This window comes from Myotis nattereri (assembly GCF_964212035.1).
Source record: "Myotis nattereri genome assembly, chromosome: 3".
Taxonomy (NCBI): Eukaryota; Metazoa; Chordata; class Mammalia; order Chiroptera; family Vespertilionidae; genus Myotis; species Myotis nattereri.
In genome coordinates this window covers 66,773,150-66,791,875 of record NC_138077.1, presented here as the reverse complement: position 1 = coordinate 66,791,875, position 18,726 = coordinate 66,773,150, and the positions used below count along the sequence as shown (strand labels likewise).

The window sequence follows — 18,726 nt, the reverse complement described above, 5'->3', positions numbered from 1 at the left end:
TTTTACTTCATCTCAACACCTTTCACCCTGCTTCCCTCCACCTTTCCCAACAGACTTACCAGCTATGAAAGGGAGAAAAAAAATGTGAACAGTATGTATCCTAAGAGTGAAGGCATCTTCCAAAGGGAGTTCCCTTCTATTTATTTTTCTGTCCTTACCTCTGTGTTTTACTTCCACCAGCCCATATACCTACCCGTGATCTTTTACTTCTCCTGCTCTGCCCCATAAACATTGATGAGAAGTCACCTTCTCTCTTCCTGCACTGTATTTCCTTCTGGTCATTAGTAATTTAAGAAGAAGCATTTCCTGTTTGGAGAGTTGAGTTGATAATGACTGAACTTTCTGGTTTGTGCTTTTATACATTTATTTCTCTCCAGAAAAGCATGCACATTTGACTCAATATTCAGATCTTATTGCAATCTATTGAGCTACATGCCAGACACTGTCAAAACAATTCTTATGAGAATTATAAATTACATTCATTTTTGTAAATAATGAAGTAGAGAGTCAGAGAGGTTAAGTACCTTATCCTAAGACAATTAATGACAGAGATGTAGAACCAGGATAGACACCAAAATCTTTTCATGGGTAGTTTCATTTCCCTTGCATTATATTTTTTGTGTGTGTGTGTCTATGTATATTTGTTTCATAATTTGTTGTGTGGTTTATGAGAGAAGCCAAACATGATCTCTCCCTCCAGAAGTATGCATTGTGATACAGAAAACACCAACATAGAAAGTGTTTAAGAGTTTAAAGCACCCAAAAAGACCATAATACAAATAGTTCTTCACTCATATGACCCCCTTCCAAGTAGGCTTGGGCTGGAGTTAGGGGTCAGTCTGGAAGCAGGAATTAAAGCAAAAGGGAAATTTTTACTTTAATCCGTCAAGTACATCCAATGCACAAGACCTGGACTTCTGTTTTGCTCAGATGGGGAGAGGAACAGGCGCCAAAAACATGCTAGCTGTTCCTCATCTAAATGTTGGCCTGGCATTTCTCAGGCACCTCCGACCTAGCACCACCCCTCTGCACATGCCTCTGCCTCACCTGCCTGTACATTCACCCTCACATGTTCACATCCTGCCAGCATTTGGGGGTTGGGTTACAAAGAAACATAAAAAAACGTTTTGGGGTTGATGACTAAGTTCATTATCTTGACTGGGTTGATGCTTCACAGATGTAAAACTATGTCAAACAACAAATTGTACACTTTAAATTTTTGCAAAATTTAACAAGTTGTGTATCTTAAATGTATAAATTATGTCACAACAAAGCTGTTTTTATGTGTTCATAAATGAGGCCTAGCCATTAATATACATGTGTTGCAATGAATAATTTGTAAACTACTGGAGGCGAAAGAAAGAAATTAACCATTCCAGCAAAGAAGAATAAAATAAAAAAATAAAACATGGTGGGTGTAGAAAACATAGTAAATGAGACATATAAAATAAGATTGTAGAAATATAACTAATATGTAAGTAATCACAACAAATGTTCATGGCTTAAATTCTTTTATTAAAAGTTAAAATTCTCAAATAGCTAATAAAACTTGGCTATCTATATTTATAAAAGGTATAGTAAAGGTGTGCCTGAAATAAAATGTCACATAGAAGTTGAAAATAAAGAGACAGATAAAGACATACCAGGCAAATACTAACCAGTGAAAGGATGGGTTGGCAGCCAAGGTAGTGAGAAAAAAATAACTAACCCTTTAGCTGCAAGGAGTGCAATTAGCTGATGGTCTCAAGTTGTTAATACCTTCAGGATACATTTCAGCTTTTGAGTTGAAGTCAAACTCTTCCCAGCCAATGACTAAGCTTGATGAAGTATCAGGACTTGGCCATTTCTGCTCGTGAAAGACTCTTCTTAGAAGCAATCTTTAAATTGCACACTATTCTGAGTAGTGATAAAATTTTGAACTATATTGCTCCATTCCTCCTGAGATATCCCTTCTTCCAGTGTATCCAGGCTGTATAGGCTACCTCCCTGTTAGTCACTTAATAACCATCTTGGTTTTCAGATCAACTGCATTGGTATCACAATGCTTTTGTTCAAGTAATCCTTAATTTACTGAATAATGGGCCCAAAGTACAAGAGTAGTAATGCTCCAAATTTAGAGATGCCAAAGAGAAGCCATAAAGTGCTTCTTTTACATGAAAATGTATGTACATAGAGGGAAAACATAGTATACCTGGGATTCAGTACTATCCAAAGTTTCGGGGATCTACTGGGAGTCTTAGGACATGTCCCCATGGATAAAGGAGATTACTGTAATTTCCCCCCCCCCCCCCACATGATTCTGATGTTCAACTATACTTAGCAGCCCTATAGTGGAAGATTTCAATACATTTTTTCCTGTGCTATATAATTTAGAATATATCCCAAGAAACTAGAAACCCAAATCAGAAAGGATATATGCACCCCTATGTTCATAGCAGCACAATTTACAACAGCTAAGTTTTGGAAACAGCCTAAGTGCCTATCAGCAGATGAGTGGATTAAAAAACTGTGGTACATCTACACAATGAAATACTACGCTGCTGTAAAAAGGAAGGAACTCCTACCATTTGCAACAGCATGGATAGACCTGGAAAGCATTATGCTTAGCAAAATAAGTTAGTCAGAAAAAGATAAATATCACATGATCTCACTTATTTGTGGAATATAATTAACAACATAAACTGATGAACAAAAACAGATCCAGAGTCAGAGAAGCATCGATCAGACCATCAAACCTCAGAGGGAAGGCAGGGGAAGGTGGCGAGGGGAGGGGGAGAGATCAATCAAAGAATTTTTATGCATGCATATAAGCATAACCAATGAACTCAGACACTAGGGGGGGGGGTGAAAGGGCAATGGGGAATAAAGACATATATGTAATACCTTAATCAATAAAGAATTAAAAAAGCATTTAAAAACTTGAAGTCTTTTCTATAGTGTCATTTGACATGGCTGTTTTGACATTATAAAGTTAAGATGTAAACACAGTTTTGTTTTGTTTTGTTTTTCAGTAATATTTAAACAGATATTTTTTGAACCTAACTAGCTGTGAGTCTCATTCCAACTAGAGATTATTGAAGAATCAAGAAAAGGTCAAGACCAGGTTATGGTGATTATTGTTTACACTGCTTGGTAATATGTATATGGGACACTTAATGAATTGGGGTTTTGGGCCAACTCAAAATGGTATCAAAATGGCTTGGTCAAATATCATGTGCCAAGTGCTATTATATAAGTTTTTCATACAAATAGATTAAAAATTATTTTAAGTATAAAGCCTAGAGTAACCAAAATGTCTGGAAGGAGGAAAGCATGTTAATAAGACAAAATAAAATGTTTCAAATGCACAATTGAAGAATGAATGGATTTTGTTTTCATGTCTACCATGCTGAAAAATTTTAATGTTTTTCCTGCTGTGGAGAAACAGACTTAGTTTTTCATAAATAAAATATATTTTAATAATATTAAAAAATGATTAGTATACATAGTCCTAGCATTTTATTCCACAGAAAACAGAGGGGAGGGGCCTATCACCCCAGAGCCATTCTCTTAGCACATAGAACTTATTTTATAGATTTCCAAGTCCTCCGTATGCATATTTAGCCACTTACATAGTCAGTAAACATTTTCTATTTGATAAATACATCACAATAGAATGTATGTTATAAAGTACACATTTCCAGTTTATCTGAAAGACTCTTAAGCATTAGATATTAGACATCAATATCTCCATAGAGATATAATGAGTCAAAATCTTCATACATGTTCTCATTACCTCTCTCTCTCATAAACATGATAGATATAAATCTGGTTTATTAAGTAATACTAGAGGCCTGGTGCATGAAATTCATGCACTCGGGGGGGAGGCCCTCAGCCCAGCATGCCCCCTCTACAGTCTGGGAGCCCTCAGGGGAGATCCTACTGAAAGCTTAGGTCTGCTCCCCATAGGAAGCTCGGAGCAGGTGCCCCTGTGTGTGTGTATGTGTGTGTGTGTCCGCTGGGGGCCTGCCCCCAGCTGCGCCGTGGAGGCTCAGAGCAGGAGCCCCCTCTGTGTTGATCTCTCAGGCTCTGGGCTGCTCCTATGTATTGTTCCCTCAGGCTTGGGGCTGAACCTGGCCCCTCCTCCTGAGCTGGTTGTGACCATTATGGAGTCCTGACCTCATTTATATATTACTTCATTTAAATATATATATATATATAATGCTTTGATTGTTTGTTCAATTGTTCTACTGTTTGGTCTATTTGCATATTACCCTTTTATTATATAGGATAATCTAATCTAATAAAAGAGAAACATGCAAATTGACTGCACCTTGGCTATGCCCCAAGCCACACCCACCAGCCAATCAGAGCGACTATATGTAAATTAACCCAACCAAGATGGTGGCTGGCAGCCACAGAGCTGGAGCAAGCAGGAGGCTTGGTTGCCCCGGTGATGGAGGAAGCCAAGCTTCCTGCCTGCCCTGGCCAGCTGTGGCCTCCACTCAAGGCTACAAAGTTTCAATTATAGAAGATAAATAAATCCCAGATACCTGCTTCAGGCCGCTGTGGCCTCTGCTCAAGGTGGGGCTGGGAGCATGGGTTGCCAGGGGCAACCCAGGCTTTGAGCGGGACCAAGGCAACAAATTTTCAATTATAGAAGTTAAATAAATCCCAGATACTTGCTTCCAGCCAGCCTCCACTCGGAGCTTGGGTGGCTGGAGGCTGTGGCCAGCCTGCAAACAGCCATCACCCACTCACCCAGGATGGCCACACCCTCATGGGTTGAGGGTCCCCGCTGGGAGGCTTGGCCAGCTTGCAAACAGCCATCAGCCCCGCACCCAGGCTGGCCAGTCACCCCAGCGGGATCCCCACCCTGATATGGGACACCCTTCAGGGCAAACCAGCCGGCCCCCACCCATGCACCGGGCCTCTATCTTATATAATAAAAGGGTAATATGCAAACTGACCCTAACAACAGAACGACTTGGAATGACTGGTCACTATGACACACACTGACCACCACAGGGCAGACACTCAATGCAGGAGATGCCCTCTGGTGGTCAGTGCGCTCCCACAGGGGGAGCTCTGCTTAGCCACAAGCCAGGCTGATGGCTGCCAGTACAGCAGTGGTGGTGGGAGCCTCTCCTGCCTCCTCAGCCGCACTAAGAATGTCCAACTGCAGTTTAGGCCTGCTCCCTGCTGGCAAGTGGACATCCCCCGAGGGCTCCCGGGCTGCCAGAGGGATATCTGACTGCCAGCTTAGGCCCAATCCTCTGGGGAGCAGGCCTAAGCCAATAGGTGGTCATCCCCCAAGGGGTCCCTGACTGCGAGAGAGCACAGGCCAGGCTGAGGGAACCCTCGCCCCCAAGTGCACAAATTTTTGTGCACTGGGCCTCTAGTTCTTACTATAATTTTGCATCAGATTAGCTAACTGGTTGATTAACAATAAAAAGTGGGAATTTGTAGATACTAAAATAACAGTATGGAGAAAGGCACATTCAAATACAATTAGAGGGAATGTAAATAGATACAATTTGACATATCAATCAATATTAAGAATGCACAAACCCTTTGACCTGTAAATTCCACTCAAGAAAATTACTCTATAAATATACTCAACTACAAAGACATATCCAGAAGAAACATTCTGTGTGGTATTGTTTATCATAGCAAAACAAACAAATAAACAAAACTTAAAACAATCTAACTGTCCATCACAAGAGTTGTGGTTAGTTAAATTACAATACAACCATACAATGAAATCTTATCTAACATTAAGAAGAATGAGGTAGCTCTGCTTGTGTGGATAAAAGATAAAAGATTTACCAAGACATATTATTAGCTCTCTATAAGTACAGAACAGCATTGTAGCATTTTCTCATTTGTGCATCATCAAGAATATATGTATGTATATGTAAATAGACATAAAATATTCACATATACCATGGGTATATAAATGTATCATAGGCACACAGAAATTTTCTGAAAGAATGCATAACACCTGTTCATGAATGTTCCTTCTGCAGAATTATTTATTGAGGGAACCAGTTTTCATTACCTACTGTACTGAACAATTTGAATATTTAATCATAAACATGTGATTTCTTTGTAATAATATCAGTGTTTCAGAGAACTAGCTATTAGCAGCTAAGATTCTAAAATTTCAATTGCATAAGGATATGAATGCAAATCCTTTAGAACATCTCTATCTTCTAAGAATATTTGAAAATCTAATTTCGAAACAGGTCTTCCTTTCTACAACTCTAAGAAAATCAAAACAGTGACTGCATTGTATCTCGATTCATTTCTCCTGGTCCTAGATTCCAGTAATTTATAAAGTATGGAGATTCATCCCATCAACTTCACTTTGTAACACCTGAGATGTCTTCACCCTGTTTGTAGTATCATAGAGTGGATTGCTCTTCTCTGTATAGCTGGCATAAGGCTGCATTTCATCCTAAGAAAATATTAAAATCAAAATAAATTCAAAAAAGCCAAAAATCATAACGACCTATGTTTTTGTAATTGGTGCCCATAGCTTTAATATCAACAAATAGGGTTTATATTTGTGTCTCTGGGCTTATATGAACATAGAACAAGACTTTTTTAAATTTTTTATTAAAAATATTTATTTATTACATAAATCTTGCTGTCAGATGATAAAGATTGAATGAAAGTAGGAATGGAGAAAACGGACGTGATATGAGAAGTATTTCATAGCAGAGCATCAAAGACTTAGTAAACTACTGGTTATAAGAGATTAAGGAACCCTAGCCAGTTTGGCTCAATGGATAGAGTATTGGCCTGTGGACCAAAGGATCCCAGGTTTGATCTCAGTCAAGGGCTTGTACCTTGGTTGCAGGCTTCTGCCCACACCAGGCCCTGGTCAGGCTCCTGCAGGAGGCAACCAATTGATGTGTTTCTCTCACATCAATGTTTCTCTGTGTCTTTCCCTCTCTCTTTCACTCTCCCTAAAAAAATCAATGGAAAAATATCCTCAGGTGAGTATTAAAAAACAAACAAACAAACAAAAAGAGATTAAGAAGTAGGATAGATTTTAAGCTTGGGCTAGAGTGAAATGATGATGGTAGTAAAAAAGGGAAGACAAGAATTAGAGATGGTTTCACTGGAAGGAAACGCCAATTCAGTTTCTCCACAGATTGCAGTCTGAACGAAGCAAACATTATGTGTTTTGTAAGATTCAATTCATGAAATGAAAATATGGATTTAGGGTGGTATATAAATTGTAATTGGTAAATAATTAACAAAATAAGTACACTTCACTATTAGCATTATAAAATCAGAATTTTTGCTTTTCAACTAAAACACTACTATTGATGCAAATTACAAATTATGTGAATAGATTTTCAAACTACAAGGCTTAATATTTGCAAATATTCTATTAGATCTTATCTTACCTCCTCAACACCTGGAGTAGGTTCTATTTTTTTCAATTTATATTTTCTGTAAAAACAAGTTGGAGTAAATTGCAATAAATATTGTCATTTAGATTGAAAATGAAAACACAAAATAGTATACTATTGACAATTATGGTTCATTTTGATAGAAGCCATACTAAATCAGAAATGAACATTCAGAAATGAGTGAAGAATAATACTGCTTGTAGTAAATACACCCAAACAAGATAATTCTGGATTTAGGGAAAGGGAGTGAAATTATGCAACAAGAGTATGCTGTAATAAAATATATGTGACATCTCCTCTTTGGTACATGAAATGAATTATGGTAATTCTTTCCCCAAGTAGTATATTAGCATGCACAATCTCTCCCAAAATCCTGCCCCAAAAGGCTTAATTCACTATGCTTGCATGCCTAGGTAAACCAACAAATCTCTCTCATCATTCAGAATAGTCCAAGTCTAACACGTTCATAATATGGGAGAAATGATGTTAACATCTGAATTTTATTCTATTCCTGACCCTCTATTAGCCCAAAAAAAACTGAAGAAGAAAAAACATCAGTCAATACCTGCAGCCAATGATTTTCAAAAGCCAAACGAATCCCACGATAACCACGATAATAACAGGAAGGATGCTATATAGAATAATTAAGGTTTTTGATTTTTTGGCACCTGTATATACAGACACAAAAATACATGCTATAATATTATTCAGCATTTTAAATATGAGCTATTAAGGCATGAAAAGACATGAGGGAATCTTAACTGCATATTCCTAAGTGCAAGAAGCCCACCTGAAAAGGCCATTTTGATATGATTCCAACCATATCTGGAAAAGGCAAAACTATCGAGACAGTAAAAAGATCAGGGGTTGCTAGAGGTTAGGGTGCAGAGGGAACTGAATAGGTGGAGCATAGAGGATTGTTGGGACAGTGAAACTGCTTTGTATAGTACTTTGTATAGTACTGCTTTGTACTCTAATGGTGAATACATGTCATTCATACATTTGTTAAAACTCATCGAACGTACACCTAGACTAAACCCTAATGTAAACTACAGACTTTGGATGACAATGATGTGTTATGTAGTTTCATCTTTTATAACAAATGTACCACTTCAGTGTGTGAATGTAGATAGGGGGCATGCTGTGCATGTGTTGGGGCAGGAGGTATATAGGAACTCAGTACTTTCTACTTAATTTTGCTATGAACCTAAAACTACTCTAAAAAATAAAAATCTATTAAAACAAAGTTCCTATACTAATATATATATATATATATATATATATATGTATATATATATATATATATATATATATATATATATATCTTTCAAGAATGTTGCACTGTACATAAAATTCATTTCTGTGTTTTTATTTTAAACACTTCTGACCCATTAATCATTAATAATTGTTATAATAAAGTTGTTTTATCAATTAAGACTTTAGTATTTCTAGTAAGACATGATCTTATGTCAGGATCTTGTTGCCCTAAGGATTTGTGAATGGTGAATTGCTATAGCAGAAAGGTAAAATGTTGATCTCTGTGTAATAATAACAGCAGTGTTTCTCATCTCCAGGATTCAGAAATAAGCAGGAAGTTGTAATGGAGGTAGTTGGAAAAATAACCCTAATTTTGAAGACACCTTTCTACTAGGGCATTGAAGCTAAAATGAACGTAGGGCAGCAACTTTAAATTACGTATTAACTGTTGGCAGCAATGCACTGCTCAGTCTGACAGAGGACAAGTCAACAAAGGAATTGCCAGGCAGTGCTTTTCAGACTGTGCTCCTGGTGTTGGGTGAATGGGCTGGGGGCAGCAGAGGGAGGTGAAGTGGGGGCTGAGCAGGCTGGTGTCCAGTCCCTCTACCTTTCTTTAACAGTTTGTCAGGGTTTTTTATTTTATTTATTAAATTGATTGGGGTGACATTGGTCAACATGAACATATAGGTTTCATGTGTGGATTTCTATGTTACAAGATCTGTTTGTTTTTAAACACTGGATTTCTCGGTATTTCATTAGAAAAAAGAAACATTTGGTTTTACAGTTTAAAATAACATTGTTTTGAAACCCCCTCTTTTCACTGGAAGTAGACCAGAAGAGGCTGAAGGCCCCCAGCAGGGAAGACGCAGGAGATCCCTGCACGGTGTGGGAGTGGCCTCGCTGTCCCCTTCAATTCAGAGATTCTATAAATACGACATCATATTGTACTAGTGGATGGTTGGACATCATTCATAAACAGGGTGCAATTACTCTTCTCAGTAAATACTGCTAAACTCCTTAAAATAAAAAACAAATCGCACTTTAAGATTGGATATTGAGAAGTGGCAGTTCAAACACAAGCGTTTGTCACTTCTCTCTTCTTAAAACTTATTAAAATATCAGTAAAGAAATTTTTTAAAATATACATTGCAAAGACAAAGGAAAACATGGATGAAGTCAAGAGCAGATGAAAAATTTCAAATTGTTCTTAGATTTTTAAAAAGTAAACAGAAAAATGGCAAATAATTCAGAGTAAAATAAGTAACAACGTGCCCATGAAACTTCAGGAAAAATAGAGAAAAGGACTGGAGAAATGTGGGCTAAAAGATGAAGGCTTCTTTGAAAGTTTGCATTGAGAACAGGTAGCTATCAAGTCTCCTCCCACCCTGTGCAGCAGGTCACTACACCTTCCCCAGTCAGCAAAGAACAGAAGTTTTACCCAGAGATGAACTGGGGAGAATCCAGAGTCAAGGATCCAGACATAATGGAGGTTGGAGATGAGGTGCCAGACTGCGGAGAGGTATTAAAGGGAAGTCTCACACACACACACACACACACATACACACACACACACACACAAACACAAACACAGACACACACACCTCTTCTTCCCTGCTCCCAGAACACTGATAGCAAGGTTAGCCCTCTAAAACAGTGGTTCTCAACCTGTGGGTCGCGACCCCTTTGGGAGTCAAAGGATCCTTTCACAGGGGTCGCCTAAGGCCATCAGAAAACACATATTGTTTTTGTGATTAATCACTATGCTTTAATTATGTTCAATTTGTAACAATGAAAATATATCCTGCATATCAGATATTTACATTGCAATTCATAACAGTAGCAAAATTATAGTTATCAAGTAGCAACGAAAATAATTTTATGGTTGGGAGTCACCACAACATGAGGAACTGTATTAAATGGTCGTGGCATTAGGAAGGTTGAGAACCACTGCTCTAAAACAAGAGACTGGAGTTATTTTCTGCAGAAGCTGAACATCCTCAGAGAAAAGATAACTAAGGAATCCCTAATTCTTTTAAAAACAAATTAATTTACCGCCTTCCACCCTATGGAAATGAACTATTTGACAAGCTCAGCCACAGAGAGCAGAGCTTCCAATCAGCTCACTTTTGAATGCACGCTTTGAAATGAATGGACAGTGAAGGATTACCAAAGAGTTAAGGAATGCCTCACGTGTGAAAGAAAGAGATTAAAACTAGCAAATGTCTGGAAGGGAGAAGGAACTCAGGTTAAATAGACAGGGATCCAGTTGAGGATCCAGGGAAAGAGAACGTCCAGGAGAATAGCTGTGCAGCAGGTCTAGCAGCCAATCAGGCCCAATTAGAACAAGAGCATGTAAAGCCTCAAGAAGGGATGTCTCAAGAAAAAATGGGACTGGTGGACTACCTAATAAATCAAAAAAATAAAGTATGAGCTTATTCCTTGACTTAGCACTTAACAAAGTTATATATTCAAAATAATGTAAACTATGGCTATTTAACCAAAATTGCAATATATTAATGTTATAAAAGACGAGGAAGGAAGGTAAAGTGAAATCCTCATAAAAGAAAGTGGTCACATAATGTCTAAACCTGATATTTTAAGAAGTATCAGTAGGGGCACATTATTTAGAAAAATGAAGTTAATTACCACAAAAACAAAACACCTAAAGATTTGAATGTATTTGCTTCTACATAATTGAGTGAGAATAGAGAGGTAAAGGTGGAGAGTCATAGATGTTGCAATAATATGTGCTCGCTTCGGCAGCACATATACATAGTTGTTGCAAGAATATAATTAAGAAATTTTAGAAAGAGCCTAGAGAAGAAAATTCTACCACACTAAAATTTTGTGAAGAAAAGTTATGGATGACTTTATCATTCTAGTAAAAGTATAAGCTTTTGTTTAAGATTATAATTTACCCCTCTACTATAACCATAGATATTCATTTAAAAGTACACTACTCAAACCAATTTATTACTAGATAGAAGTGAACATTAAATTCTTTTTTCTTTTAATTATTAAAGAATATACCTCATTCTTTTAAAATATGGCTTCTTACAACAAATTTCTGTATTATTCTTCTAGATATCCCGCTTACTTGGTATAAGAGGAGATAACACAGAAGGTGGAGAGAACATCCTTGAGAGGAATTCTCTACAAACTCCTTTTCCTTCTTACCACAACTCCTCTGAAAGAACGGAAAATCAAACACAAAACTAGAATTACCTGGATTCAGCTCTATGGACCGACTCCAGTTGCCAGTCTCATGGAAGACAGAGCAGGACACAATACACACATTGCCATCTGCCCAGTGGCACGTGCTCTGGACAGTCACTGTGTCATTGCCCCAATATTCATAAGCAGAGACACAATCTCCCGCTGGCGTCCAGGAGATCCGAGCAGCTGGCCTCCCTGCAACTGCCTTGCACACCACACTTCTATTCTCGCTTTGAAACAGAGTCACTTCAGGGGCTACTGTAGGGATGAAGAAGAAAATGTTTTAGTCCTAACACATTAGACATGGTATTTAGAGAGATGTTCCTTTAAGTCCAAAATCTGGTTTTCTGAAACACCACAATGTATAATGTTCCTACCTAACACTCGGAGTTGATATCCATGTTGGAAATTCCCATCAGGTGTTACCACTATACACCTGTAATCCCCTTCATGAGTGATGGCCACTGGGTCAATCTGAAGGGCAGGAATCTGGTGAGGTCTGTCGGGCCAGGTCATTCTCTTGTCAGTGCAGTTTGTTTCTGTGGTCTCATTTGTGTCTCTCCTGTAAGCTCTGATGCAGGGAGGCTTGTCTCTGAGGAATATTTCCCATGTTGTTATGACCACATTTGTCAACAGGATAGAAGGGCAAGAGAGCACAGTCTTTGTATCCACCAGTACAGTCAGGGAAATATTAACTGGACATACACACACACACACACACACACACATGCAGAATAAAAAAGAAAAACTTGGTAAGAAATTCACATGTTATATTTTCCACAACATCCTATCTAATAATAGAGAAACACAGTAATTAACCGTAACTTCGCTCCCCTTCCCATTGGCTAATCAGGGAGATATGCAAATTAACTGCCAACCAAGATGGCGGCAGGCAGCTAGGCAGCTGAAGCGAACAGGAGGCTTGCTTGCTCCAGTGATGGAGGAAGCCAAGGTCCCCCGCCTGCCGCTGCTGGGCTCTGAACTGCAGTATAAGAAACAATTTTGCAAATATAGAAGCTAAACAATCCCCAGAAACATGCTTTCAGCCAGCCGGCCTTGGAGCTGGAGCTGAAACAGTGTTACAATTATAGAACCCAAACAAACGCAGATACCTGCTTTCAGCAGCCGAGGTCTCAGAGCTGGAGCTGAGCCTCAGAGCTAAAGCCAGCTCTCAGTTCCAGTGACAGCCATAGAAGGTAAATAAATCCCAGGATAAAAAAAAAAAAAAGAAAATAGGAGAGGTTGGGAGCTTCAGTCACCCGCCAGCCTGAAAACGGCCCTCAGCCCCTCACCCAGACTGGCCAGGCACCCCAGTGGGGACCCCCACCCTGAAGGGTGTGTGACCAGCTGCAAACAGCCATCATCCCCTCATCCAGGCTGGTCAGGCACCCAAGCGGGACCCCCACCCTGACCCGGGACATCTTTCAGGGCAAACCAGCTGGCCCCCACCCGTGCACCAGGCCTCTATCCTATATAGCAAAAGGGTAATATGCCTCCCAGCTCCGGGATCAGCGGAGCCGGGAGGCCTCCTGGCCCCTGGAGCAGCGTGACAGGGGGCAGCGCCCAAAACCCCTGATCGCCCTGTGGCTCTGTGTGTGACAGGGGGAGGGGCCACAACCTCCCTATCCGCCCTGCTCTGTTCATGACAGGGGAAGGCACCCCAACCCCCTGATCGGCCCTGCTCTGTGCCTGATAGGGGGGAGCTCCCCAACCCCCTGATTGGCCCTGCTCTGCATGTGACAAGGTGGAGCCGCAACCTCCCCATCGGCCCTGCCCTGAGTGTGACAGCGGCAGTGCCCCAACCCCCTGATCAGCCCTGCTCTGTGCGTGACAGGGGGGAGCTCCCCAACCCACTAATCGGCCTTGCTTTGTGCATGGCAGGGTACGAAGCCCCAACCCTCCTGATGGGCCCTGCTCTGTGTGTGACAGGGGGTGGTGCCGCAACCTCCCAATTGGCCCTACCCTGAGCGTGACTGAGGGTGGCATTGCAACCTCCTGATCCGCCCTGCTCTGTGCATGACAGGGGGCGGCACCCCAACTCCCCAATCAGCCCTGCTCTGAGCCCAACCAGGGGCTGCACCTAGGGATTAGGCCTGCCCTCTGCCACCCGGAAGCAGGCCTAAGCCAGCAGGTCATTATCTCCCGAGGGGTCCCAGACTGTGAGAGGGCACAAGTGGGGCTGAGGGACACTCCCCCGCCCCCGCCAGTGCACAAATTTTTGTGCACCGGGCCTCTAGTCCTATATAAGAGAGGGATATGCTAATTAGCCCAGATAAGCTTATTAGTCATGACCAGTATGCAAATTGACCATCACTCCAACACACAAGATGGCTGGCAGGGGAGGGCAGTTGGGGGGACCAGGCCTGCAGGGAGGGCCATTGTGGGGGACCAGGCTTGCATGGGGAGGGCAGTTGGGGGCATCCAGGCTGGCAGGGGAGGGCCATTGGGGGTGACCAGGCCTGCAGGGGAGGGCCATTGGTGGCAATCGGGCCGGCAGGGGGGGGCGGTTGGGGGCAATCAGGCCAGCAGGGGAACAGTTAGGCATCGATCAGGCTGGCAGGGGAGTGGTTAGGGGTGATCAGTCTGGCAGGTAGAAGTGGTTAGGGGCAATCAGGTAGGCAGGCAGGTGAGTGGTTGGGAGCCAGCAGTCCTGGATTGTGAGAGGGATGTCCCAGATTGGAGAGGGTGCAGGCTGGGCTGAGGGACACTGCCCCCCCAGTGCACAAATTTTGTGCACTGGGCCTCTAGTATTACATAAAGTTGTACTAGCACATTACTTTGCTGGTGGTCTTATTCTAAAAATATGATACTTAAAGATTAAACATTCACAAGATGTATATAACATGTTAAACCTTATTAAAAGATTAACTGATTTTCTCCTATATTATGTTATTAGGTAAACAGTTTGTATTACATGTAGTGTGAGAAAATTTTTAAGTATTTTGAAATTAATTTAGGAGTTTCAATATCTATAAAAAAACAAGAAAATGTAATTCTCAACTAAAAAACAAAGACAATGAATCATTTGGTCAAAGACTATCATATTTATTTTATACCTCATGCTCCTTGGGGTAGAAAATGGAATAATTAGTGATGTGTTTGTGTCCTTCTAAGTTTTGATGAGAGAGAATAAATCAGTAATATTAAATATAAATGCCTATCCCCAAAGGTGACACTTCAGCCAAAAATAAATATGAAAAGTGTTATAAAAAATAACTAAGATGACATTCAAGTTGAGCAAGTTAGAAATTTGAAGCTTTTTTTTCAGAATCAGAAAGTCAGCAAATTCAAAAGACCCTTCCTTCCTTCCTTCCTTCCTTCCTTCCTTCCTTCCTTCCTTCCTTCCTCCCTCCCTCCCTTCCTTCCTTCATTCTTTCCTTCCTTCCTTCCCTCTTGCCTTCCTTCTTTCCTTCCTTCTTTCCTTTCTTCCATCCTTCCTTCTAATTGCACACACTCCCAAAGAGATCAACTATAAGCTTTTTTCACAGATTTTGTTGCCATGTAATCACTCTAATTATGAGGATTAAATATAGAAATTGACTCTTTTGTTCATTTTTTAAAGTAAAAATTAAGTGCTGAAACCTACAAGTATTTTCTAACAAGGAACTCACATTTTTCCCATAAATTGACATAATGTGTCCATGACTGGTAGGGGTTTGCTGAGAGGTGACTTGGTGTACCTGTTACAGCTCACCTATAACAGAAATGTTTGAAATTTCATCACTTTAACATGAGCTGTGTGGCAGGGCAAATTTTTTATGTGAATGAAGCTTGCTTGTGCTAAACTCTGCATTTATCTCTCTCCTCTGTTGGTGTCACCTGCCTTTTCTGTGAAGTACTCAAGCCTTTGAATTTCACAACCAAATAAAGATCATTTAACTAGATGAGGAAGAGGGGGGACTTTAAAGCAGATCTGAGAGGCAGTTAAATATGGAATTTAAGAAGACGTTTCTTTCAGTTCCAAATCTGGTTATCTGAAACACCACAATGTGTAATGATTCTTACCTAACACTTGGCTTGTTGGGAACCACTAGAGTTAGATGTGAATAAGCTACATGTGCACAAGGGAAAAATGCTGAAGATAAAACTAAAAATAAAAGAGACTGGTGAGAAGGCAAGTTTGAAGGCCCTCTTAATTTCTCGGAAGTTTGAACTTTAGTTTATAAACACTATAAGGCTTAATGTTTTTTCCTAATATTTAGCCTCAAGATATGACTCTATTTTTTCAAAGAAAGTACTAGGTAATCATATAAACATGTGAATTTTAACAGGGTCAAGTATCCAAAGCATTAACTCCAATGGTAAGGAATCTAAGCATGGCGAATATTCTATGTTCTTTCACTTTCCTCCATTATATAATTTTCAATCAATCAGCCTCCTCCTTTATAATGATAGTTCTAATGGAATTGCTATCATTTTATGTTGCTATCATTTTATGCTTTCTCCTCCCTCCTTTTTCTTTTCAATGCCTGAAGTGATAATTTACAATAGCCAGTCACTCCCTCACACTCAGTGGGTTTGGCACCTGTCTGACACTACTGTTCTCCATTCACTCCTGTGATCAGCTAGGGTGATTTCACCTCCTACCTCATTGAGGAGAGAGAGGGTAGATTCTTGTCTTTATTCCAGAACCAGCAGTCATATATCATCTTTTCTGAATACTTTGTCCATAAATATTTCCCAGTCTCACCCAGCTACCATCCCCTAATTTAAGTCCCCAACACCATTCATCCAGATACTGCAAAAGCCTCCTAACTCTATCTCTGTCTCAAAAATCTCCTGTCTTCAGTTCATACCTCACATTGCAACCAGGTACATCATTCTATAACACAGATGTGATACACTCAACCCTGGGACCCTCCAGGCATTTCTCACAGCCTGAAGAAAACATTTATGTGTCTTTGTGTGGCTTGAAATCCCTCTTTTTCAAAATGACTCACCTTTCCAATCTAGTCTCTCCCTACTTTGCTCCCCCACTTCAGAAAGAAAACACCAAGCACAGTTGCATTTCTGTGTCTATCCTCACATGTTCCTGTGGTCTGGCATGCCCAACAGGATGTTCTTTGTCTATTATAATACTCCTTACTCTAGTCTTTCTCTTCAGAATGTATAAATATTTTTAATTTTTTATTATAATAATCCTCTTCCTTTAAGACCCAGTTCCCATGATACATCCCCTGTGAAGCCTTCTCTGAGCTTGGTGCTAACAGCTCCCTCCTCTAGACTCCTGGAACACTTGATATACCAGCTGTGCCCATTTCTGTGAGCCCCATAAAACTGAGCTCCCTGGGGGCTCTCTCACAGTCTTACTCATTTTGCTCATCTTTGTGTTCCCTGAAGAGCCTAGAACAGTGCCCGATAGAGCAAGCTCCATGATTTTCAAATGGAATTCAACTGCTTTGGGGATGAAGGGGCAGGTTCATTCAGGATCCTTCACCCCACAGCATTCAGATCAGCATATTCTTCAGCTAGGCACAAGGCTGGCCCTCAGATCAGACCATCAACTATGTTTATAAGAAAGTTCAATACTCCATCCCTTCAGAACAGGTCTCTAGGGGAAAAAATACAAACACACACACAAGAAAAACATATATTACCTTCTGTAGGAGATTGTGAAGAGTTCAGGTTTCCAGATGAAGCTAGAAAAATATTCAGAGAAAGGTAAATGAAATAAATTTTAGGTACCTAAATGAAGGAAGCCATTGTTTCTCCACTAAAATTTATGTGCAACATGATAGAATATAAGTTAACTATAACTAACTTACATTAAAAGCCTTGCAAAACAGCCTTGGCTGGGTGGCTGTTGGTTGGAGTGTCATCCCATACACCAAAAGGTTGTGGGTTTGACTCCTGTTTAGGACACATACCTAGATTCTGGGTTAGTTTCCCCATCCAGGCACATACAGGGAGCAACTGGTTGATGTTTCTCCCTCCCTCCTCCTCCTCTCTAAAATCAATGGGAACATATCCTCAGGTGGGGATTTTAAAAATAAATACATAATCTTTTTTAAAAAGCATTGCAAAACAAATGAGTTGTTCCATCAAATGAAAAAAAAATATGTTAGCATCTTAAAGTTACATTCACAAGCTATTAATCAATGATTTTCCACTTATGAAACACCTTCTTTTGTACTTGACTACTATTTTGTATGAGGTAAACCTGCCTCCACCCCTTCCCAAGCACAATAGATTTGCCAGTCAGGGGCACCTCAAATGAGCAATCCTTTCTCCAAACACCACTCCTGATTAAAATTGTTTGGCCCAGTGGTGGGCACCTCACCTACCTGAACAAATTAGAGTGCTTCCTCAAGAATTTTGGGCCAGAACTAAGAAGAATGGTTCATTCTTCATTCCCCATTTTTTCTACTCTGATGGTTAATTTAATGTCAACTTGGCTAGGCCATGGTTCACAGATATTGAGTCAAACATTATTCTAGATGTTTCTGTGAAGACACTTTTAGATGAGATTAACACTTTACTCAGTAAACATTGAGTAAAGCAAATTAGTCTCCATAATGTGGGTAGGCTTCATCCAACCAGTTGAAGGACTTAAAAAAAGACTGACCTGGGAAAGGGAGTTTGGCCAGCAGACTGCCTTCAGACTTGAACTGAAACTCTTTCCTGGGCCTCTAGGCTTCTGGCCCACCCTACAGATTTTGGACTTGCCAAGCTTCTATCATCAAATGAGTCAATTCCTTAAAATAAATCTTTCTCTCTCCCTCCACATGCACACACACATACAATCCTGTTGTTCTGTTTCTCTGACAAACCGTGACTAATATGTCTAATTTGGCAAGAGGAAAATAGAAACAGAGGAGGGGCAAGTAGGAAAGAGAGAGAGAGAGAG

General features: G+C 40.2%; 1 protein-coding gene across 1 annotated transcript in view; it reads right to left on the bottom strand.

Moving 5' to 3' along the window:
- Window positions 1-5,629: 5,629 nt before the first annotated feature.
- Window positions 5,630-18,726, bottom strand: part of CD200R1 (CD200 receptor 1) — a 48,100-nt gene continuing 35,003 nt past the window's right edge. The window contains exons 3-8 of the mRNA XM_081088156.1: window positions 17,477-17,518; window positions 12,257-12,574; window positions 11,889-12,137; window positions 7,972-8,074; window positions 7,401-7,446; window positions 5,630-6,439 (exon numbers count right to left, since the gene is read on the bottom strand). Of these exons, the coding sequence (XP_080944282.1) occupies window positions 6,314-6,439; window positions 7,401-7,446; window positions 7,972-8,074; window positions 11,889-12,137; window positions 12,257-12,574; window positions 17,477-17,518 (884 nt within the window). The 3' untranslated portion in view covers window positions 5,630-6,313. The remainder of the gene's footprint in view (window positions 6,440-7,400; window positions 7,447-7,971; window positions 8,075-11,888; window positions 12,138-12,256; window positions 12,575-17,476; window positions 17,519-18,726) is intronic.